The sequence below is a fragment of the Cyphomyrmex costatus genome, unplaced genomic scaffold (assembly GCF_001594065.2).
Source record: "Cyphomyrmex costatus isolate MS0001 unplaced genomic scaffold, Ccosl1.0 scaffold565, whole genome shotgun sequence".
Lineage (NCBI taxonomy): Eukaryota > Metazoa > Arthropoda > Insecta > Hymenoptera > Formicidae > Cyphomyrmex > Cyphomyrmex costatus.
In genome coordinates, this window is record NW_017279836.1 from 542,536 (window position 1) to 566,314 (window position 23,779).

Sequence of the window (23,779 nt, forward strand, 5' to 3'; positions counted from 1 at the left end):
CCCTATGTAACTGCGTATCGAGAAGTGTCACCGACGTGTCATGCAACTTTGGATTAATTTCCCTAACGATCATGCAGTCGTATTATCGAGATTAAGGACTTATTCACATTAAATTCACTCTTATTCGCTCGCGTAGATTAATTACTATGCTTTCAAAAAAAAGATTTCATTCCTTGATAAAACCTTACTTAGTGACTTAGATATATATTTATATAAATTTATATATGTATACTATATGTCCACAAGCGGATGCGAGATAGAGAGAGAAAGAGATAGGAGGGACGAGAGCGATGACTTCTGCGATCGGGGTACATCACAGGGGTGGAGTGCAGGGAAAACTCGCAGGGAGTGATGCTCGTTTTGATTTTTCAGCCGGCCCGATGCGGCTTTACCTCTGCACCGTGTTTATCACGTCCTTTATCGTGTTCTGCACGTCACACAAGAGTCTCGTGTTCTCGGTGATGTTACGTGTGCCGGCAGCTCGCAACTGCCTCGCCTGCAGCTCGAGCCGGGTGAGCAGATCGCGGAATTGGAATCTCGCATGCGGCGCGATCGCGGTGTCCGTCAGGTTGACGCACATGCCATGAAGCAGGCCGACCTTGTCGGAAAGCTGCAACCAGCTGGCCATGACTATAGTGGGACTACCCTTTAGATTTAGAATGCTGTTTTCTATAACGTTTGAGATCTCCATCACGCTATGCTTCGCCCCTTTCGTCATTTCGCCACTGATCTGCTTGCTGCCGTCATCATCGCTTTGCGACGTCGATTTGTTGCAATTCGGCGTGGCATATATCGAGGAACCAAAATGTTTGCTGGAGGGTCCGAGCGGTTTCAACGGTTTGGCCGGTACGATCGGCTTTTCCACTTCTAAAGTTACCGAGGATGACGAGGTTGGAGGCCATACTCGCGGATCGCTTTTGCTAGTCGAGCTTCTGGTCGAGGCACCGCTATGATCTTCTGGCGAGTCCTCGCTCGCAACATCGCCGACATCCTGTTTGCTACTCGCCCCTCTGACATTTAATTTAGGACTAAGTGGTTGGTTATCACAAGAAGCCTCTTTGTTCTCCCACAATTTTTTAAGGCTACTAATACTGCCGGTGCTGCGGCGCTTGTCATCGTTTGCGTCATCTACGCCGGACGATGAATCCGCCGAATCCGCGACGTTACTTCCCTGCGTGCAATCGTCAAAACGCGACGACTTGTTCCTCTCATCTGCCACGGCCCTCTCCTTGTCAATGTTATCTACCTTTCGCAACCGAGCCTTGAAGTCGATTATCTGACCGTCTGGATTCTCTTCCCTCTGTGGATTACTCCTCTTGTCTACCTTTTTCAATTTAAAACCTACGCTAGTAGCACTCAATACGTGGCCTTCCGTAATCGGCGAGGTCATCGGGATCTCCTTGTGACTGCTGCTTCTCTCAGGGTGTACGCCCGGTATATTCATGTGAACGTGTTCCTGAACGCTGGACACGTCGTTGCTTTTCAACATCGAGATCGCGTACTCGCTCGGGACGATATGCTGCTTATTAACGGAATCCATACTGAAGCTGGCGCACAACTCGGATAGAAGCTGCGACGCTGGGTCGAGCGGTGCCGCCGACAGAGGCGCGTTGTTACTAGCGACGCTGCCGGTCTTCTTCGAGGAGCCGGTACCACCGTGTTTCATGTCTGCACTCTGCTTGATCTCGTTGATCAACTTGAGCTCCAACATCTCCTTCATGCCAGGTTTGGACTCGAAGGGGTCGGTGGTATCGGTCCCGATTACGGCATCGTCGATAGGCGGCGGCGGTGGCGGAGGCGGCGGTGGCGCTTCTTCGGGTGCCATGATCGTCGCGTCCAACGATTCCGTTTTAATCACGCCACTGCTCGCCGTCTCCTTTGGTCTATAAACTAATTTTTTCTCATCTGCGGATTTACCAACGCCGCCGCCGCTACCGCAATGCGCATCGCCGGCAGTCGTTTCCCGACGTCGCAGATTCACGCCGAATCGCGAACTAGCCTCCTTCACTGATGGCTCCGCGTTTCTCACATCATTATTCCTATCGTCCTGATCGTGATCGCTGATCTCGTCTTTGCTCCGCCATTCCGCTTTCACTTTCCTAAGGCCAACTGGAGAGCTCGCTATCTTCGTGTGAGAAGAAGATGTCTCGCATGGTGACGCTGTTGTAACAGGTGGTGGTAAGTCACAATGATCAAAGGCTTCATCCGGAGGAGGTGGTAGATCCACCGGTGGTGGTGGAAACTCTAAATCAGCCAGAGTTGGTTGAACCGATCTCGATGGGCTGGCGGTGCGGAAGCTGGAATTGTTCGGTGCTCGAAAAGTTCGCAGGCCGATTCCCTCCGTATTGGTCTTCCTGATACCTGATACGGCACGACTGCGAGGTGAGTTCGGCGGCTGATAGGTATTCACCACTCCGCTCGAAGAGTTGCTGCGAGTCATCTGTGGTTGACTGCGTAAATTATTCTGGCGAGGTGAAAGGGAACGGTGCTGTGGGATCACATCAACAACACTTGCGGTGATGATATCTTGCTGCTGCTGTTCCATGACTGCATTGGATAAAGAGGATGTGGCGATGTTCTCCTGATTCGGCGGCATGCCGCTTTGTCGTAGGGATTCCAAATACGCTCCGATTCTGGCTCCTTTTGGCAGAGTGCCGTAACGGTTGATCGCCCTCTTAACATTTTGCACCTCCAGCGCACCCACGTGGACCAGCTGAAATAGATTTTTATTTTAAATCGCGAAATCATTTCTTCAAATCAAACAACGCAAGTTATTCAAGCAGTGCTAAATGCATTTACCATCGAAATGGACTTTACTTTGAGATTCTTAACGCATACAGAAATATCGTTTCAGTATCTGGTAATATTTAATGTCATAAGTGGATAAAGAAGGTATTGTTTATGTGTCTAGTATTTATATAGCTTTGAAATTGTGACCGCTCAACGTAAGATCATTGTACCTTCTGAGGCAGTACTTCCTTAGACGTGTAAGGTCGAGATTTAATTTGTTTCTGATTGCATGATAAGTTGGATACTGGTTCCGGCGAGGTTGACGGTTGAGGAACAAAGTTATGTTCTGCTGTCCCTTGCGACCCATCTCCGTCGTCGTCCATATCGCAACCTCCTGTAGTAATTGACTGTGTAGCCATTGTCACGAGATCACGTGTGATACCTGAGTCGCCATTTAATAAGGTGTACTGTATATAATCTATAGCTAATGTATCTCTCCAAGATGTAAGCACAACGCGTTATAGACATTTCTGGAGGAAAGCTAAGAAAAGAATATTTGCGACGCCTATCAATCTTTAATTTCTGCTTTTCCTTCTAGTCACACTTCATTCATCCTAGGGTCATTCTCCTTTAATCGACATTCAGTTAAGCAGATCCTTAAATTGTGTTCATTGTAATCTTATTAGTTAGATAAAAGTGACGTCGTTGACAATAAACAATCAGTGAAAATGAGAATTAGTATATGATGTGTGTTAGTTTTTTGAATGATTTCTTATGATGAATAAGCTCAGTAAACTCACATAACACTGCTTGAACACAGTTGAACTTTATACGATGATAAAATCATCGAAATAATAAGTAATGCCCCTTGCGCAGTTTCGAATGTTTCTCAATCTTTAGAATGAGAATAATTAAACGAGAAATCAAAGTGATACATATCTAGGAATCTAAAACCAAAGAAGAAAAATGACGTTCTACTTGTACCTCTGCAAAAACAAATATCATGCATGAGTACCTAATATGGAAACCTGTTGGGTTTATAACTCAGTATGATAAATATATAAAGTATCGTTCCCTATTTGTATAAGTGGGAACGAAGAACTGTAGCTACAATTAACAGTATGTACGAGATGCAAACGCTCGAGAGTATGCATTAATAAAATATTCCAAATACTATTATACCGGAAATTAGTATTCGGTGTGTACTCAACATTCAAGTATACATACTGGTTCGAGGAGAATGACCCACATTCATGAAGCCGTAAATCACTGTAGGCGGAGATGCATATCAAAATTAAACTTAAGGTCAACTGAAAGTTAACAAAAGAAATCAAATGGAAGCAGCATTCGTGCATTCATCATTACACTTAATTTGATATAGTGGAATACCTTCAAAAATTTTATCAATACCATTTAGATCTGTGCCATCGTCAAGTGTCATAGTGCTCACTTCGATATTTTGCTGATCTTGTTCTTGATAGGCAGAATCTCGAAAAGAACTGCATGATGATAGCAAACTGTCACAGAAGACACATAGCTTTGTTAGATTGCGAATTATGATTGCATGTTTTGTAGAAAAGAAGAAAATGTATGTACCTTGTTCGCTTAGGAGGTGCTGGCGCCTGCTTTCCTTTTTTATTGGTGGATCTTCGCATTTGAACCATACTACTATTACTCCTACTTGACAAGCCTCCCATAAAAGTACTTAACTTGGTGACCGAACTGGCTCCTTCTACATAAAATATATTTTCTCGGATAAACAATATACTATTTTGGATAAATAATATGTTATAGATATATTATATATCATAACAGATTTTTTTATATTCTTTTCTTTAAATATTTGGATATAATTTTTATTTTACATTAGAAGATTATATCCAAATATTTAAAGAAAAGAATATCAAAAACAATAAAATTATTCAATGTCCTTTGGAACATATATTAAAATTTAGAAAAATCAAATTTAAATTATCTTTTTTAATCACATACAACACAAAAACTATAATTATAGTTAACACCTTTTTCTTTAAAAGTTCAAATGCATCATATAGAGTTGAGTCATTATCAACACTATAACATTACCTTGCGTTATGCCGGAAGAAGATAATTGTTCAGATACAAGAACAAGTCCATGTATATTTCCTGTACTACCAGTCTGTGATTTTTTGTATGCTAGTAATGGAATTTCCCCTCCACCTTGAAGCTGTTTCTCTACCTCTACAATATTATAGAACAATAAGAACTCGATGTTTAATTAGTATTTATAGAGTAATTAAAAATCTTGTAAAAAAATTCTCGGAGAATTCCTGGATTTTCCAGTATTTTTAAAATTTCAAAAAAATTAAAGAATTTTTCAGTAATTTTTAAATGAATTAAAGTGCAAGTAAAAAAAAATTAAATTAATAAAAGAAATTATACTATAAGATAGTATGAGAAAAAACTCATAACAATATAGTTATGTACTCGTAGGTTTGAGAATGTGTATGCGAGTATATGTGGACGTGCCATTGCTAATCGCTTGACATTTTCTACAAAAAAATAATTAAAGAAATATTTAAAAAAAATTTAAATTAAATATTTATAATTAAATTTAAAAAATTCGACGAATTTTCTCAAGTATTTTTAAAAAATAAAACAATCTGAAAATTTAGGTTTTAAATATTTTAATTTAGAATAATCCATTTACCTTCGGTAATACTAGATTCTTGAAACATATTTTCTAATGAAAGGTGTATTTCCTTAAAAGTTGGCCGCTCTGCTGCTGACCACTGCCAGCATTGACGCATCAGATCATAAACTTTTGTTGGACAACCAGGGGGACATTCCATTCGATAGCCTTTTTCTAACATATGATAAACATCCGTTAGATCCACACCAGGATAAGGGGACATTCCATAAGTGGCAATCTCCCATAGCAAGATACCGAATGCCCACACATCAGACTGTAACAATCAGTAATCATTATTCATAAACTAATAACACGATAATTATATTTCTTAACAATTTCCGTACCTTTGTGGAGAATTTATTATACGCTAAACCTTCCGGTGCAGTCCATTTAATAGGAAATTTCGCTCCGGCATGGGCTGTGTAAGTGTCGTCTCTCATAAGACGAGCTAGACCAAAATCGGCAACTTTGACAAGATGGTTTTCACCGACCAGGCAATTCCTGGCCGCCAGGTCACGGTGAATAAAGTTTCTGCTCTCTAAATAACTCATGCCGCTCGCAATTTGTGTAGCCATGTGCATCAGAACTACAGCGTTAATCTGATGTTTGCTCTCGTTTCGCAGGTAATCCAGGAGATTTCCTTTGCTCATGAATTCCGTGATGATGTAGAACGGTGGTTCGCGTGTACATACTCCCAGTAATTGTACGAGATTTCGGTGTTTCATTTCCTTCATGATGGCCGCCTCCTCCAGAAAATCCTTTAACGCCATCGTATCTTCCTTCAGAGTTTTAACCGCTACAGTCATGTTGTATCTCTTCCAGACCGCTTCGTACACATCGCCGTATTGACCACCTCCTAACTTATGTCTCATTACTATGTCCGTCCTGTTAATCTCCCATTCGTCCGGCTCCGGACTCAAAGGGAAGACGGTAGGCTTATTATGCTTCGGTGCAGGATAAAGCAGTTGCGTTATAAGGCCATCGGCAAGCATTGAATGATGATGCACTAGCTCAGCCAGCGTGTTGAATTTGCTCTCAGTCGTGACAAACATTTTTCCTTCGCTATCTTCGTTGATCCTATAGTGATACACTCGACCCTCGTATCTTAAAGAAATGCTACGTTGTCCGGGACTACTCTCCGATTCTCGTACAAGAAAACTACCGTTTATTCCTGAACTCAACAGATACTCTGCAGCATTCCTAGATATTCTCCCATGATACCAAGAGTGTTTTTCCAAGGAGTTTACGGGTGTAACGTAATTTGATGGTACCCATCCCACTTGCCCGGAACTTGAATGAGCTTCGCACCACTCTCCGCTTTTATTATAACTTAGGATACGTACTTGTTCTCCTGTTTGGAAAAATTAAAAAATAACACACATTTAAGTTATGTGATACTTGTAAAGAATCAACATTTACATATCTAAAATGATATAATAAAATGCCATGTTTAATGAAATTTAATTTTACTTATATAATGAAATAAATTAAATTTAGAGATAAATTTAATACCCTTTTTCAAACTAAGTTGATTTTCTCCACCAGCTTGAAAATCATACAAGGCAACAAATAATTGAGGATCATCCTCCTCTTGTGCTAAGAGGTTTTCCTTGCTAGTCCATCTGCATAAAAATAGAAAATATTATTTCTAGAACTAATTAATTGATGATATAAAGATAATATTCTTTATGTATCCTTTATATTTAAGATTTTATATCTTATAAATAGAAGTGTATAAAAAAAGCAACCCTATATATAATAAGCATCTCCCTATCTTCCTATTATATATTACAGATACTTTATATAAGAGTCTTTTATAGTATAATCTTATACAGAAATAGATAAAACAGCTATTATATAAGCATAATATATGTCCTTCAGACTTTAAACAGTGAAACTGACCTATTTGCTGCTTCAAGAAGTCCACTAGCGGACACACTGGCATGCTGTTGAATGTTAGCTTGCTGTGAAATTGATTGAACACTAGAACCACTTGGTGGATCACCTTCTGGCAATGCTGGAATGTGAGGTAGAGGTCTACTTTGCAAAAGTGCCTCTGTAAAAAATAGAAAACAGTCTTCTCTGTAACCATTAATATATCTAAAGAAAAACTTCTAGTATTAATAGTCTTAAAGCAACTCTTTGCTTATATAATAATGCAAGATGTGTTGGAAAATCTCATAATTACTTAAAATAACATGCAATCAGGATGATTAACTAGTCACATATATATGAATCTTTACGTAGATAACTTTTCATCTCTTTTTCTATAACATACACAGGTATACATGCTTGCTACTGCAAACCTTCATTTAGCTAATAATATCCCTATTAATTTAAACAATATACATATCAATATGGATATTAATTTACATGTTAGCATTATTGTAAAATTAGAGATATTTCTTTATAACTAAACTAGTATATATTTCCTATACTTAAAGCAAAATAAGTACATGTTTGAAAGCAAGAAGGAAAGTTCCAATATAGTTTAATGCAACAAAAAAAATAAATATCAAGATTTGTTTTTTACTCCTATACTAAAACTTTCCTTCTTGCTTTACTCAAATCTGAAACATATACCTATTTCACTTTAAGCTCCAAAATATACACTGTATCAACTACAAAAGACAGATCTTTAGATTATTTCCAAGTACTACTTTCTTATCGTTGCAATTAATCCATAAAGATATAACGACATCATATTGTGTCAAGTCATGAGAGTACAACAGTATTAAAACATTTCAGTCACAGGAAAAGCATGCCAGTTCCACTATGAGTTACAAAAGTATCGTGCCTTAATACGGACACCTAGTGGAATATGTTTGAGGATACCATTCTTAAGAGGTGAGGTGTAGGAGCAAGGCAGAGAACAATAAGGATGCGTATTCTCACCACTGTGCTCGGTGAATATGTTAGAGCCTATGACGCGCGTATCTTTGAGATTTCTGGGCAGCTTGCGTGTCTGCCGCACGTTGGACCCGGTGGGGATCACCCTGTCCTTGGTCTGCTGGGCGCCCATAGCGTTGTCCGCCGATTACCATACCATGCCCTCCCTTCCTGGGTCTGCGGGTGGAAGCCTGTCTGGCTCCTGGTTCAGGCTGCCCTCGCGGTCGCGCCGGGAAACACTTCACTTCCGGCACTCGACAGGCGCCGGCGACGGGCCCGACATCGTCGTCGATCGTCGTTGTCGTCGTCGCCGTCGTCCGCGGGAGCCTGGATCCACGCGAAGACACCGCGATCGTCGGGCACGAACGCGCGACGACCCACCCACCCGATCGAAGCGCAGATCACAGTGCGGGTCGCGACAGGGCCATTCACATTTTTACATGTCAATTACCGCTCTCTCTCTCTCTCTCTCTCGCTGCCCCTCGCCATATTTGACAGCTTTTGACGTCGATTATTTAGTTTGTCGATGCATTGCTGTGCGGCAGCACGACGCTGGGCGGATTCTCATGCGGTGCCCTCCACGGTGCCCTCCGCGATGCCCTCGTTCGCACGCTCCTAATTCCAAGCTCGGTTGTCTGTCCCGCGTGTGTAGATTTCGAGAAGTGCCAATAATCGCTTTATTCTTAACCGAATTTTTTATTCGTTCAGCTTCTTTCTTTTCTCTTTGATGCTTGATTTATACGTTCAACTTATTTTTAATCCGAAAGATTTAACGCAATGCAACTGGAAATGACTGGAAAAAGAGAACGTCGAAACTTTAGAATTTAGATGGGCCCATGGGGGGTCTGTGGGGGGGGGGGGGGTATGAAAACCGACCAATCGTAAGGCTGCGAGGTCTATTTAAAGGGTCGTCTTTCACAGTTAATTTTTTCTTGTATGGATTTTCTTTCTTCTTTTGTCAGCGGACGGTGAACCTTTTTCCTCAGGCTCGTGTCACATGCTCCAACCAGCTCCAACATGTTAGAGCATGTTAGAACACGTTAGAACTTGTTGGAGTCGAGATATACAACACGAACCATAGAGATAGTAGTACTGGAGGTCGCATTGGAGGAATGGGGGTAGTCCACATTTAGAAAAGGACGCACTCATTCTCTCGCGTTTCTTTCGTTTCGCGCATGCGTATAGCCGTATATTCTGAGAGAGGGAATCGAAAGAGGGAATAAAAAAATTGAAAACACGATGATATAAATGCACACATTCTGTTAAAAGTACTCTATATTTTATTTAGAGCAAACATTTTTTTGGACATGTTTGAGGATAAATACATGAGGATACATGAGGACAGGTTTCCTATATTAACGAAAAGAGTACCCTTCTCCAAATCAATAAAAAATGTAAACGCATTTTATCGTATAACAAATAAAATAGTAATTTTTATAATATTTTTACCGCATATACAGTGATAAACTATATAAGAGATACATAATAGGAGTAAATAATAAAAATACGTAACATTATATATTATAATAATTTTTAGTATACTCTGCTTTTTGGTACTGTAGTAAATAACACTTGAAAAAATTTTAAAATCTTTGAACATTTATGTAATTTCAGTTTTATTGATTTTAAAAAAATATTAATTTGTTGTTCCCCTCATTTTTACTCTTGGAATGAAATTTATACATGTTGCACTTTCATGTTTAAGATGTAAATGTTGAAAAAGATTTGCAAAATTAATCTTATCAATTGACTTCGATGATCAAATTTTTGTGGAAAGATATGATTATTAGTATTAAATATGTATGATGGAAGATAGCGTTCAGACTGATGTATTAAAAAACAATATATATTTTTAGTTTTGAATAATATATGTTTTGATTAATTCTTAAAGCTTTTTCTGCTATCTTAAACATTACAATAACATTGGGCGCATTCAGCAGAAAAGAGCGCTACGAGAGCGCTCGCTGTTATTGGTGTATTCTTCTAGATCATCCAATCAGAATTTAAAATCTGGAAGAATATACCAATAACAGCGAGCGCTCTCGTAGCGCTCTTTTCTGCTGAATGCGCCCATTGGCTACGTTCAGCAGACTCAACAGTTGAGTGAGCGCTCGCTGTTATTGGTGTATTCTTTTAGATCATCTAATCAAATTTTAAATCTAGAAGAATATACCAATAACAGAGAGCGCTCACTCAACTGTTAAGTCTGCTGAAAGTAGCCATTATATGTAATGCTTGACACAAACCACCTCGATTGTTTCGCTGTTCGTCAGTACGACATATATCTAATTTTTGTTCTCTCTCGTTTGAAATAAGCAACTGTTTACGGGTACGGTCAAAGTCTCGCTACAAATGCTTTGAAGCGTTTGATTGACCAATCAGAAGAAAGAACTTTACAAATTGACCAATTAAGAAACGCTTCAAAGCATTCGTAGTGGCAACTCGATCGCACCTTGTATCTTTACCGTGATTGTATTTAAAATTCGATACTCGGGGGGCGAAACTTATTGCATTCACGCAAACTGTATGTACATACCATATATGTAATACTACTATATGGCTAGATGAGAGAGAAGTCCATGTCCCAGAACCACGGTGCGGGAATATACTTCTCTCTCTTTCTCAGCGTACTTTGAACGTTGTGCGCATGCGTCGGATCATCCCCTCCATCAATAATAAATAGAAGGATAAATATACATATATGTGTAAGGAAGAAGGAAAAAGTGATTGATTCCGCTTCAGGGTATAACCTTGTTACAGTTAACAGAGTCAGTTTAGTCGGAATAAATAAATTAATCCTAATTTTATGAAATAAACTTTTTCAAAATTGCCGTTATGTTATATGTATATAAGAATACAGTGCAATCCCTTACAGAAATTTCATGATAATCAGTGCAAACTAATACCTATTTCATACCTATGCAAACTAATGTTTTCAGTCGCATTAGGCGCATTAGGCTTTTTGCCACATAAATAACATATCTTCACCATTTTTGCCTGTGTAAAAACAGCACACATCTAATAAGCATAACGAGCATAACCTGTTCGCGTCATCTCACTGATCGCACTCTATTTTCCTATTGGCGGATGCAATCAATCCAACGCATGCGCACAACACTCAAAGTACTCTTAGAAAGAGAGGGAAATATATATTCCCGCACCGTGGTTCTGGGACCGCTTCCTCTCACTCCCTCTTATAGGCACTAGCGATATAGTAGTATTACATATATGGTACATACAACATAAAACGATTTGGTAGCCCACACCCGCGCGCGCACGCGCGCAGGCGGACCTACGAACTACGATTCTCGTAGATTTCGAGTAGCACAAATCAACACAACTCGCAGAATTCGATTATCTTGCATCGTTCGCAAGATACACGGGTTTGAAATTTTGAATTCCTAAAAATTCCTTTATGGCCAGCATTTTTTTTTTTTTTCAGTAATGGTTGATGCGATATTGAGTTGCGGTTTGCGGCACAATGTGGCACAAACGTAGCACAACAAAGCGCAATCAAGAAAAATCCAAAATTCGAAAAGTGCGAGGCTAGCAAAAAAAACGTTTTCTTTGTTTTTTTTTTTTTCGGAAACGGTTGATGATATTGAGTTGCGATTTGCGGCACAATGTGACACAAACGTAGCACAATCAAGAAAAATCCGAAATTCGAAAAGTGTAGGGCCAACTTCAGGGTGTAGTCCCATGGAGCGTATCGCGCGTATCGCGGATGCGCGTATCGAAAATCTGATCCAATCGCTGACGTTCCGCTGTTTTTGATACGCAAGAGTTTCGTCCCTATGGTCCCATGGAGCGGAATTCGCGTAAGCGAATTAGACGGATAGCCAATCATGAAGAGATTTTCATTACTTTCCTTTATCTGCCTTCGTCTAAACAGTTGTTTGACTGGTAAACCGCCGATTCCGTATACGCTAATTTCGCTTCATGGGACCATAGGAACGAAATTACCGCGTATCGAAAACAGCGGAACAAAATTGCGACTTTTGCGGACGAATAACTGGGACCGTAGAAAAAAAGAGGACAGCAGCAAAAAGTAACCCTAGTGCAGGGTTGGGCATGTATTTAAAATACTTTTATTTGAAAATGATAATTGTAAGACAAATTGTATCGTGTATTTTGTATTTGAACGGCGTACATAAAAATATTTTGCATTTTATATTTTATGCAAGTATATAAAAGTATTTTATATTTTGTATTTCAGTATTATTAATGAAAGATTGAAAGTATTTTGTATTTTAAATACTAAGATATTGAAGATTGTTATTATTTAAATTACGAAGTACATAGAGCTTTCAATCTTTCAATTTTAAATACAAAATATGTAATACTTTCATGTACATCGCTGAAATATAAAATATAAAATCTACTTTTATTCCGAAAACTGTGTTTTAAATAAAAGTATTTTAAATACATGCCCAACTCTGCCCTAGTGTAACTAAATTGTATTAAATATTAATTTATTTAATATAATTAAATTAAAAAATTCGCAATGGTTTAATTAACAGGTGTAGAATGAAATAAAAAACAATATTGCTTTTGCTGTTGCTATTAACAAAACGTCTAGACCACAACCATATAATGCTTTCATCAAACAGGAAATATATCATAAAATTATTAAAACATATGAGCTTTATTCTATATTTAAAAAAAGTATTGATAGAGGAAAAACTATTAATAGAGGAAAACGAAAATATTGCCAAAAATGATGCAACACTCAACGCAATCTTGCGATTCTACGAAAACATTACACATCTCGAGGGCTGCCATGACACTACTTTTTCAGACCAAGCAATTTCACTTATATTCGGCGCGTATTACGCTACAATAATGAATTCGACGGAACGGCGGCGTATCGAAATTTCGAAAATAGCGGAACGTCAGAGATTGGTCAGATTTTCGATACGCGTGATTCGCGATACGCGCGATACGCTCCATGGGACTTCACACACGTTTGAGATTCGCGCATCGGGATTCAGCTAATCAAAATAAAGCTGCTATGTGTTGATTGGCTGAATTCCGATGCGCGTGTCGCAATCTCAATCCGATCCGCGTCCACAATCCGTAGTGTGACACGGGCTTTAGACGATATTCATTATATTATTCATAGGCCCGTCCCGTATTCAGAACGAGCTAACAACGTTCGATCCCGATTCACTTCGAAGTGAAGTGAAATTTCTTGGGTGTAAACTGATTATGTTTCGACTGATTTCAATCTCAGCGGAGTAGAGCGAATCAGGTGTAAACATTCCATAAATCCACTTCACTTCGAAGTGAATCGGGATTAGACGGCTGGGTGTAAACTAGGTCATAGTATACTATAAAATAGGTCACGTATACTATAGAATTTCAGAGATAAAAGCGCTCTTTTATCGATAAAAATACGTTCTGAATACGGGCCAGTATCAATGATACCGACACACCATAGGGGGGTCACATCTCACGTGATGTTTGCCTCATGACCGGATGCGACGATTCAAAAGCTGATCCACGCCGCCATGTTGTTGTATCACGTGACCACACTGGGCCAGACCAGCCAGGGAGCAAGTATTAAGGTGAATGCGCCGGGTCAAGTCCGGTGCTGGGATATTCGATCCGCAAAAATTCAGGCGTCTAATTAATACGAGGCGAGCTGAGGCGGCCCGGAGCGATGGACGCGCGTAAGCTCACCGAGCTGCTGCGGGCGACGATCGATCCCGCGCAGCAAAAGGAGGCAGAGGGGCAGCTCAATCAGGTACGGAAATTTGCGAGCGAATTGTCGAAGAGAAAACGTGCTTGCGATTCTACCCGGTGGAAGGTTAAAGGAGCGAGCGAGAAAGAATGAGCGCGTGCAAGGGGGTGGAAAGAGAGAGAGAGAGAGAGGGCGAACTCGAGCACTTCGGGAACATGTGGCCTCGTCATGTCATGTCGATCCTCGTTTCCCGTTTTTGCACACGTGAATCGTCATCAAACCGGAAAACGTGTCCTTGTCGAGAGGATAACGCCGGCGTGCTCATCACTGTTCCCGCCGCCGCTGACGGCAGGCAGGGGAGGGGGCATTCTTTTTCTCGGCAGACTCTTCTTGATGAAGCCGCGGCAAGCTAGTCCAATGAGAAAGAGGTCAATGAGACCGCAAAGGGGACGCCTTTTGTCCGAGTTTTAGGATAAATGTTTGTTCGTCTTTTGGACAGCAACGCGGACTCACGTTCGCGCTCGTTAACCTCTCCTGGTGCGTGCGACGAAGATGTCTTCGGGGCGCTTTTGTACCCTTTGACTCTCAACATGGCACATAATTCTCGAGATCTTACAGATCGGCTATGTTTTTCACGTTGTATGCTAACGCATACGTTGTATTGTTCAGCAAAATTGTCCCAACATGACCTTTAATTTTGCAATCTGTATTATATATATATATATTGCTAGCATATTATTTTTATATACTTTACATATATATGTGTTACATATATGCTGTCTATTATTTATGCACTCTGTATGTTCCATATAAATCATGAGCTTGTAGAATTACAGTAACATTAAAGCGGTAATGGTAATGCAATGATGTTACTATAAGTGTAATAAGTCGATACGATAGATTTTGTATTGCTGCACTGGATTATACTACAACTTTCTTGTTTTTTTTAACAAATATTGAAATATATTTATCGTAATATTTTGGTCTTTTTTATTGTCGCACTGGACTACATTAGAACTTTCCTTATTTTTGCCAAATATCAAACATATGTAAATATAAAGAATATTAGTTCAGTTGTAGAAATTATATCTCTGTTCTTTGTTGCTGTACTGAACTGTACTGAAACTTTAGGTTTGTTTTTTGTGATTGAACTAATGTATACTTTTAGAACTTAAAATGAGGTAGGTATATGTTTGATATTTGGCAAAAGCAAAAAAAAAAAGAGTTCTATTGCAGTCTAGTGCAGGAACAAAAAACAGACTTTTTGTTTCTTACTGTACCATTTATCTTGCCTCTTTTCTTCTTATATTAAAGAATAAAAAAGAAAAGATAAACCATACATAAAGTTCAGATAAAAAAAACAGTTTTTTTTATTAAGTTAAAGTATATACACTAGTTCAGTTATAAAAAACAGACTTGTTCTGTACTGGACTGCCCTAAAACTTTCTCGCTTTCTCCTGTTGTGTGAACAAAAATGTTTAATATATATCTATTTTATTATAAGTACAATGAATATGTAGTAGTTCTGTTACAAAGAACAGAATTATATGTTAGTATATGTTATCTATTGTTTATTTGCATTTTGTATAGTCTATGAGTTACCATGAGCTTGCAGAATTGTAACATCAAAATAATAATAATAATGCAACAATATTACTACAAGTAATAAATTTATGTGTGTGTACTTAAATTTTTCAGATTCACAAAATTATTGGTTTTGCACCGACGCTATTGCAGGTAGTAATGTCAAATGAAGTCGATATGCCTGTCAGACAAGCTGGTAAATATTTCTTTGTGATCTCTTTATGTTATGTAATACTGAAGACAAACAATAAATTCGGAGACTTAATGTTTTATTATTTTTGTAGGTGTAATTTATTTAAAAAATTTAATTACTTCACATTGGGGTGATAAGGAAGTTGACAGTGGGCCCATAGAATTTAGTATTCACGAGCAAGATCGTGCAATGATACGTGATGCCATAGTAGATGCTGTGGTACACGCTCCGGATTTAATTAGGCAAGTTGTAATCCGACTTGTATCAATAATTATTGAAAAATATGAACCCTTAAAGAAATATGAACCCTTTTAAAGAAAAGCGACAACTTGAGGAATTAAGTTTAATCCCTCCCCCTCTCCCTCCAAGGAGAAAAAATTATATTTAACTTATAAAAAATTATTTTATAATATATCAACAAAAAAAATATATTCGTAACATGATGAAATATTATTTTTATCATTTTTGTTTCAGTCTTTCAAAAATTATAACTTTTTTTAAATCATTAGTTGTGACAATTTGATGATTTTTTTAAAAATAAAATTAAGTTGTACTAGTAATGATTAATAAAATAATGTGTTTATTAATTCATAGTAAATACAAAAATATTATTTGAGTTGTGTCACTTTTGAAGTGAAGGAATGATATATAAATGTATTCTTTAAAATTGTCATAACATCATCTGTATTGTATGTTTAGAATACAATTAGCAGTTTGCATCAGTAATATAGTTAAATACGATTTCCCTGGAAGATGGACGCAAATAGTGGACAAAATTACGATATACCTTCAAAATCCCGATGCTGCGTGCTGGCCTGGTGTTCTTCTCGCGCTGCATCAGCTCGTTAAAAATTTCGAGTATGTTGTATGCCTTTGTTATTTCATTATGTAGGAAACATAATTTTATAACATTCCAATGCTTCTATACTGAAACTAGGTATAAGAAAGCAGAAGAGAGGGGACCATTAAATGAAGCAATGAACTTGTTACTCCCTATGATCTATCAATTGATATTACGCTTATTGCCAGATTCATCTGAACAGTCTGTTCTCCTTCAGAAACAGATATTAAAAATTTTCTTTGCACTTACACAGGTATGCAAGAGGTATAATATAGCGAATTCGGTCATTTGCATTAGATTAGTGTTATCAAAAGTTGTTATACATAGTATACATGAAATTAATAAAATTAAATGTCAAAGTATACGAATATTTTGAGCGATTCATTGTCCAATAATAATATCACATTACTTAATGGGACATATGTGTATTATTTAATTGATAAAGTTGATTATATGATGTATTTAGATATGATTATATACTATATTTAGATATTTTATACAAAATAGTCTTTATTGTGCACTCCAATGCGAATGATCGAATTTATCAATAGATCTTAAAAGTAGGAAAATATCTTGAAACTTGATGGTTCTTTCTGCAGTATACACTTCCCCTTGATCTTATTTCGAGAGAAGTATTCTCACAATGGATGGATGTGATAAGACAAATAGCTGATAGGCCTGTACCGCCAGAGACTAATAATCCTGATCTTGATGATGACGAACGCGTAGAATTGCCTTGGTGGAAATGTAAAAAGTGGGCGTTGCATATTTTACACAGAGTTTTTGAAAGGTAATTAAAGTTATTAATGATGATCGAAACTCGAAAGTGACAAAAATAAGTTGAAAATAATGAAAGTGGAAAAATATTTCATTTTCTTATTTTGCATTGTTAATTATAGATATGGTAGCCCAGGAAATGTAACCAAAGAGTATAAAGAATTCTCTGATTGGTACTTGCAAACCTTCAGTGCCGGTATTCTCGAAGTTCTTCTAAAAATCTTGGATCAATATCGCAGAAAAATTTATATCTCTCCTAGGGTAATTCAACAATCAATCAATTATATCAATCAAGGGTAAGGGATTATTTATAATATGTTAATAAATGAAAGTTTTATATTGGACTTTGCAAAGTTTAAGTAATGTAATTTTTTTCGAAATACTTAGTGTGAGCCATGCGTTTTCTTGGAAATTTTTGAAGCCTCACATGTTCGAGATTATACGTGATGTTTTATTCCCCATTCTCTCGTATTCTGCCGCGGATGAGGAATTGTGGAATACTGATCCATATGAATACATCAGAGTAAAATTTGGTAAAATTAAAGTTACCTAAAACGCATTAATCTAAAATGTGAAGAGAACTTTTATCAATGTATTTTCAGATATTTTCGAAGATTTTGTATCACCGGTTACAGCGGCACAAACCTTGTTGCACTCGGCATGTAGAAAACGGAAAGATATGCTACAAAAAACGATGCATTTCTGTGTGGAGGTGTTAACTAGTCCAAATGCAGACCCAAGACAAAAAGATGGTGCATTACATATGGTGCGTTTATGAATCAGAAATGTGTCCGATATTTGAATTTGTCGTGTGGCTATGCTATATCATTTTTTTTATTATTTTAGCACATGTATTTAGTACATTGTTAACGCAATATGTAAAATTATATTTTATTTAGATTGGAAGTTTAGCCGATGTTTTGTTGAAGAAGAAAGTTTACAAAGATCAAATGGACAAAATGATACTGCAATACGTATTTCCTGAATTCAACAGTCCCCATGGGCATATGCGAGCGAGAGTAAATAAAACGATAATTAGAAACAATATATATATTATATATTTTTTTTTACGAGTATATTACATAATGATGTTAAATGAGAAAAAATATTTAATGCAGTGATAATTGTTATTTTTATTTTTAGGCCTGCTGGGTGATGCATTACTTCTGGGAAATTAAGTTTAAATCGGAACAAATTTTAGTTGAGGCAGTCGGATTAATTACAAATGCCCTCTTGAGAGATCTTGATTTGCCTGTTAAAGTCGAAGCAGCCATAGCAATTCAGATGATGCTTTCATCACAACCAAAAGCTAAAAAGTACATCGAGCCGTTAATTAAACAAATAACACTTGAATTGTTAACCATCATAAGGCAAACGGAAAACGATGATCTGACAAGTGTTATGCAGAAGATTGTTTGCACGTATACTGTACAATTAATTCCAATTGCTGTGGAAGTATGTCAGCATTTGGTAAGAAGTTTGATAGTATTTTGCGAGAAGAATTTAAAGTAATTATAGAAACACAAAGAAAATTACACTAGTTTTTACATCATAACTACGCCTTTCTAACTGCGTTGTACTTCTATTAGTCTTGATTTTCTTTGTTATATTAAAATTTAAGAGTTCATATAATTGTTAAATTTTAATTTTATATGATAGAACATGTGTTATATATTCTTTATCCAGGCTGCTACATTTAGCCAAGTACTTGAAACAGACGAAGGTAGCGATGAGAAGGCAATAACAGCAATGGGCCTATTGAACACAATAGAAACGCTACTAACGGTAATGGAGAATCACCCTCAAATCATGTTGCAACTCGAACCGATCGTCCTCCAAGTAGTCGTTTACATCTTTGGACATAACGTAATGGGTATGTTTCTCATATTTAAATTTTTATCCTCTGTTTTGATAAAGAAATCTTCTTGCGTCTTAGACCTCTGGCTTATGTTACATCTCTCTCATATGTTCGTGGTGCGCACGCTGCTTATTCAATTATCACAAGCATATGGGACCTACAATTTTATGCCGGTTTTGATTTTTTGAGAGGTCTTTTGTGGGCCTTGGGGAGGTTGCCGGCCTTTTCCGAGAGGAGACACGAGCACAAATATTTTGATTCTTGCTAGGGATTGAACCTGGGACCTCTGGCATGACAGACTAGTGCGCTGTCTGTCATGTTATGCTCACGTTCGATAAAGAAAATTCTTATTTACTTGAATTTAATAAATTCCGCATGGATTTGAATATTTCAGTATATATAATCATATTCTTCGCTTAACATTACTTATTAGTGTATTTCTATAACAGGGTTGCCACAAGTCAGGGAAATGACAGGGAATTTAAAAATGCGTCAGGGAAGTCAGGAAAAGTCAGGGATTTAGCACACTTGTCAGGAAAATTGGAATAGCTGCAGCTGTACATTGTTTGCCTTTACACCATGCCGTGATCTTTGTGGACAATCTTTTTTTTTTTTTTTGGAAGTCCTGATGAAAAAATGTGCGTGTATGTACAATCGCTGGAAATAACAAGAAATATTGCAAAGTATGCATTATTCGAGGTTAGGGAAAATCTCAAATTTTTGTCAGTAAATCAGGGAAATGTCAGGAAATTTTACGATTTCAAATTTGTGGCAACTCTGTATAATGTTCTTGATTATTTTCTTTATAAATTTGTGAAATTCCAATAAGCTCAAGAATACTGTTCTGTCTTTTATTTAAATATTTTATTTTTTTTATCTCTCCAAATTCACACCAAATAATATTGGTGTTTTGTCTTTGAAATTATTTTCATATGCAGAATAATGTTTTCTAGTTAGATATATATGAGATATTAAAATTGGAAATTAAATCGAGAATTTTTTCTTGTTAGTAGACTAATCTTTTACCATTACATCATTTAGCACAAACTTTATAATATTTAGTTGTATATGTACTTACATAATATTTTTTAATTATATATACTTCTGATTGATATATATATATATATATGTATATATATATGTATGTATATAGTGATATTAAGGGCGTACTTAAAAAAAATGGCTTTCTTTTCTTAATGACAGAATTTTACGAAGAAGCATTGTCATTAGTTTACGACCTAACGGGTAAAGGTATATCTGAAGATATGTGGAAAGTCTTAGAACTTATGTATCAACTCTTCCAAAAAGATGGTTTTGACTATTTCACTGATATGATGCCTGCGCTTCATAATTATATCACTGTCGATACTCAGGCGTTTTTATCGAATGAAAATCACGTTCTTGCTATGTTCAATATGTGTAAAACTGTAAGTAAGAGAATATTCTCTTTATACAAAATCCAGTATTATTAGTTTCTAAATAAAACTATTATATATTGTAGATTTTGACTGGAGATGGTGGTGAAGATCCAGAGTGTCATGCTGCCAAATTACTAGAAGTTATAATTTTGCAATGTAAAGGACATATAGATCAGGTAACGTAATGTCCATAAAAATTACGTGTAAATGAATTATCTACTAAATGCAATATGAATAAAATGATTCGATTTTAGTGTATACCGTCACTTGTACAATTAGTCCTCGAACGCTTAATGCGCGAAGTTAAAACTTCCGAGTTGCGGACGATGTGTCTTCAAGTAGTCATTGCCGCTTTATATTACAATCCTGCACTTTGTCTGGAAACAATGGACAGATTACAAGGAAATTTTGATCAGTCAACAGAGCCGCTTGCTTCGCGTTTTATAAAGCAGTGGATCAATGATACTGATTGTTTTTTAGGGTATATATTGTTATCGTATAAAAATAATCTAATGAAATTATTAAAATATAAATACTTATAAAATATTAATTTTCTTTGCGATAATTATAATTGATTGATTTTCTTTATAGCTTGCACGATCGTAAACTGTGTGTTCTTGGACTGTGTACATTAATCAGCATGGGTCCTGCGCGACCGCCTGCTGTTAACGAATGTGCAACGCAAATTATTCCATCCTTAATTTTGCTATTCGAAGGTTTAAAAAGAGCGTATGCCGCTAAAGTCACAGACGGAGACGATGATGACGAAAATGAAGAGGAAAGTGATATTGACGAAGGTGAATATTGTGTGTAGAGAGTGCGTTCCAGATTTTTTCATATAAAACTTTAGTAATATATTCTATGAGTAGAAATAAGAGAAAAATGCTTTTTAGTTAAAAGTTATAGCAAAAATATGAAATATAGAGTCCACATGATAAAATATAAACTAATTAAATTCGATTTTTAGATGTCTTATCATCGGATGAAGACGATATAGATGATGCTAATCAAGAATATCTCGAGAAATTACAAGATAAGATAACACGAACATCTGCTCAACATGGTTTTAACATTAATGCGACTATACAAGATGGTCACGGTGATCATAGATCAGATGATGATGATGATGACTCAGAGTATGACGGTAACGAAGAGACTGCTCTTGAAAGCTATACTACACCTTTAGATTCAGAGGATTCCAATCAAGATGAATACGTCATTTTTAAGGAAATCATACAAAGTAAATATTTAAAAAATATTTGATATATATAAACTGATTTCAAGATTAAAATTTCATGCATTGAAATGTATTAAAATACATTTCGTATATTTCTTATTTTTAAATAGATATTGAAAGATCCGACGTGGCGTGGTATAGAGCCTTAACAAGTCTTCTTAATCCTGAACAAGAGAAAGCTTTACAAGAAATTATTCTTCTGGCGGATCAGCGCAAAGCGGCTTTAGAGAGTAAAAGAATCGAGCAGAGCGGAGGTAAACTTATACTGCTTTTAATAGTTGAGAATTTGTATTGATCTATAATTAATCTGCGTATTTCTTTAATCTGCATATTATTTTATTAATTTCTATAATTCTTTCATATTTTTTAGGATATGTTTTTCACTCACAGACTGTGCCCACTTCATTTAACTTCGGTGGAACACCTTTAAGTCGATAAAGACTTATAATCATTTCAATTTTAGGTTAACTAAGTAAGTAAACAAATTATACAGAATCTGGATGGACATTTGTGGCACATGAACATTATTTATACGACTATTTCGAAAATATGACGCATTTCCTATTTACTATTTTTGTGTAAATTAATTGTACATTATTAAGGCAATTCAGTACAGTCTTACTTTAAGATATCGATACGATTTTAAAATTTTATCATTATGAGATCATTTATGCATACTGTTTTATGGAAAGACAGCAGATATGCTACTTACAATTAATTATCATGTGAAAATGTATATTACACATTTCTTTTACACATTTATTATAAATAAAAATTCGATATTTTTTTATTCAAATAAAATGTTACTCTTCGTCTAGCAAGTTATAACATATTTTCTTGACAATTTAAAATATACTATTGAAATATTTTAACTTTAAAGTACCTTTAGTTAAGAAAATTCTAACATAACTTGCTAGATATATATTTTCGCCACACACACTCACACATACACACATACACATAAAATGTATATTTACTCTCCGATTATTTGCCTACATAAGAAATTATTTTAACAAACAAAAATTCGCTTAGTTTATAAAATATATGTTACAAAATTTATGTTAAATTGTTGGTATAAATATATCAAAAAAAAGCTTTCGAGTATGTGTATAAACTATGTTATTTGATATTAACAATTAGTTCAGTAAAATATCATGCTGAATATTCTCCAGATCTATTTGCGAATAGCTATTCTGCTGAAAAGGAAAAATGAAACTTGTCAAGGTTACTAGACATAATTTGAAAAATTGTTGCCTATAAAAAAACTTTAGAAATAAGAGTAATTTAGATCTTTAAATAAACATTGTTTTTTTTTTAAGTCTACGTTTGAATGTATATTGTATTACATATATGGCCAAACATTTTTCTGCAGTTACCGATCACTTTACATAAATCCCAGCACAGCTTGCTTTATTTTGAAAAAGATAAGTTCTGCCATATTTTATGCTGTCCAAACTGTACCCTGAAGGATAGAGCACAAATGGTTTAACAAAGCACTTTGAATAACTTCTGTAACGTAGCTTTACAATCTTAGGTCTTAATCTTTTATGATACAACATGAATTAATATCTATTTTATAATAATAAAAGGCATTAAATTTAAACAGAGCTCTTTCTTTCATGAGGTAATGTTATTACGTAGGACGAACTCGGAGCAGAAATAAATTATAATATCAGAGCCCAAAATGATAAAGGCGTACAAAGAAGAGGTGTTCTGTGCTGTGGTTAGTGAAATGATATTACTGCACAAGAGAGCTTTTTATATCGGAATGCAAAAGGACGTATGTGTCAAGTACGTGTCGCTTCAAAGTATAAATTGTGATCTTGTATTTAAGTCCATGTTTGTACTAAAATGTTATTTGATAGTGAAACTAGGTTGTCAACATTTTGTTGATAAGT

General features: G+C 36.3%; 2 protein-coding genes across 2 annotated transcripts; one reads left to right on the top strand and one right to left on the bottom strand.

Annotated features, from left to right (window-relative positions):
• Nucleotides 1-248: 248 nt before the first annotated feature.
• Abl (tyrosine-protein kinase Abl) lies at nucleotides 249-8,423 on the bottom strand. The gene is made up of 10 exons (XM_018546589.1): nucleotides 8,297-8,423; nucleotides 7,304-7,457; nucleotides 6,914-7,023; nucleotides 5,746-6,752; nucleotides 5,420-5,675; nucleotides 4,816-4,950; nucleotides 4,327-4,462; nucleotides 4,120-4,247; nucleotides 2,961-3,172; nucleotides 249-2,713 (listed from the first exon to the last, which is right to left on the bottom strand). The coding sequence occupies exons 1-10, from the start codon at nucleotides 8,421-8,423 to the stop codon at nucleotides 389-391; spliced, it is 4,590 nt and encodes a 1,529-aa protein (XP_018402091.1). The 3' UTR covers nucleotides 249-388.
• Nucleotides 8,424-13,820: 5,397 nt separating this feature from the next.
• On the top strand, nucleotides 13,821-22,479 carry msk (importin-7 msk). Its single transcript, XM_018546566.1, has 19 exons — nucleotides 13,821-14,036; nucleotides 15,672-15,753; nucleotides 15,842-16,004; nucleotides 16,450-16,608; nucleotides 16,688-16,844; nucleotides 17,191-17,381; nucleotides 17,491-17,664; nucleotides 17,756-17,901; nucleotides 17,971-18,134; nucleotides 18,268-18,387; nucleotides 18,512-18,838; nucleotides 19,055-19,241; nucleotides 20,430-20,653; nucleotides 20,728-20,820; nucleotides 20,899-21,125; nucleotides 21,236-21,441; nucleotides 21,612-21,884; nucleotides 21,992-22,135; nucleotides 22,252-22,479. Exons 1-19 carry the CDS (start codon nucleotides 13,953-13,955, stop codon nucleotides 22,317-22,319), a joined length of 3,189 nt encoding a protein of 1,062 aa, XP_018402068.1. The 5' UTR covers nucleotides 13,821-13,952; the 3' UTR covers nucleotides 22,320-22,479.
• The last annotated feature ends 1,300 nt before the right edge of the window (nucleotides 22,480-23,779 follow it).

What these genes read in the sequence shown, in the direction of transcription:
- Abl (XM_018546589.1), bottom strand. Translation starts at nt 8,423, where the DNA reads ATGGGCGCCCAGCAGACCAAGGACAGGGTGATCCCCACCGGGTCCAAC. An exon ending in TCAACTTAGTTTGAAAAAGG is followed by an intron (nt 6,753 to 6,913) that starts GTATTAAATTTA and finishes TTTTCCAAACAG; the next exon opens with GAGAACAAGTACGTATCCTA. An exon ending in TTCTTCCGGCATAACGCAAG is followed by an intron (nt 4,463 to 4,815) that starts GTAATGTTATAG and finishes TATTTTATGTAG; the next exon opens with AAGGAGCCAGTTCGGTCACC.
- msk (XM_018546566.1), top strand. Translation starts at nt 13,953, where the DNA reads ATGGACGCGCGTAAGCTCACCGAGCTGCTGCGGGCGACGATCGATCCC. An exon ending in CAGCTCGTTAAAAATTTCGA is followed by an intron (nt 16,609 to 16,687) that starts GTATGTTGTATG and finishes TACTGAAACTAG; the next exon opens with GTATAAGAAAGCAGAAGAGA. An exon ending in GTAAAGGACATATAGATCAG is followed by an intron (nt 20,821 to 20,898) that starts GTAACGTAATGT and finishes ATTCGATTTTAG; the next exon opens with TGTATACCGTCACTTGTACA.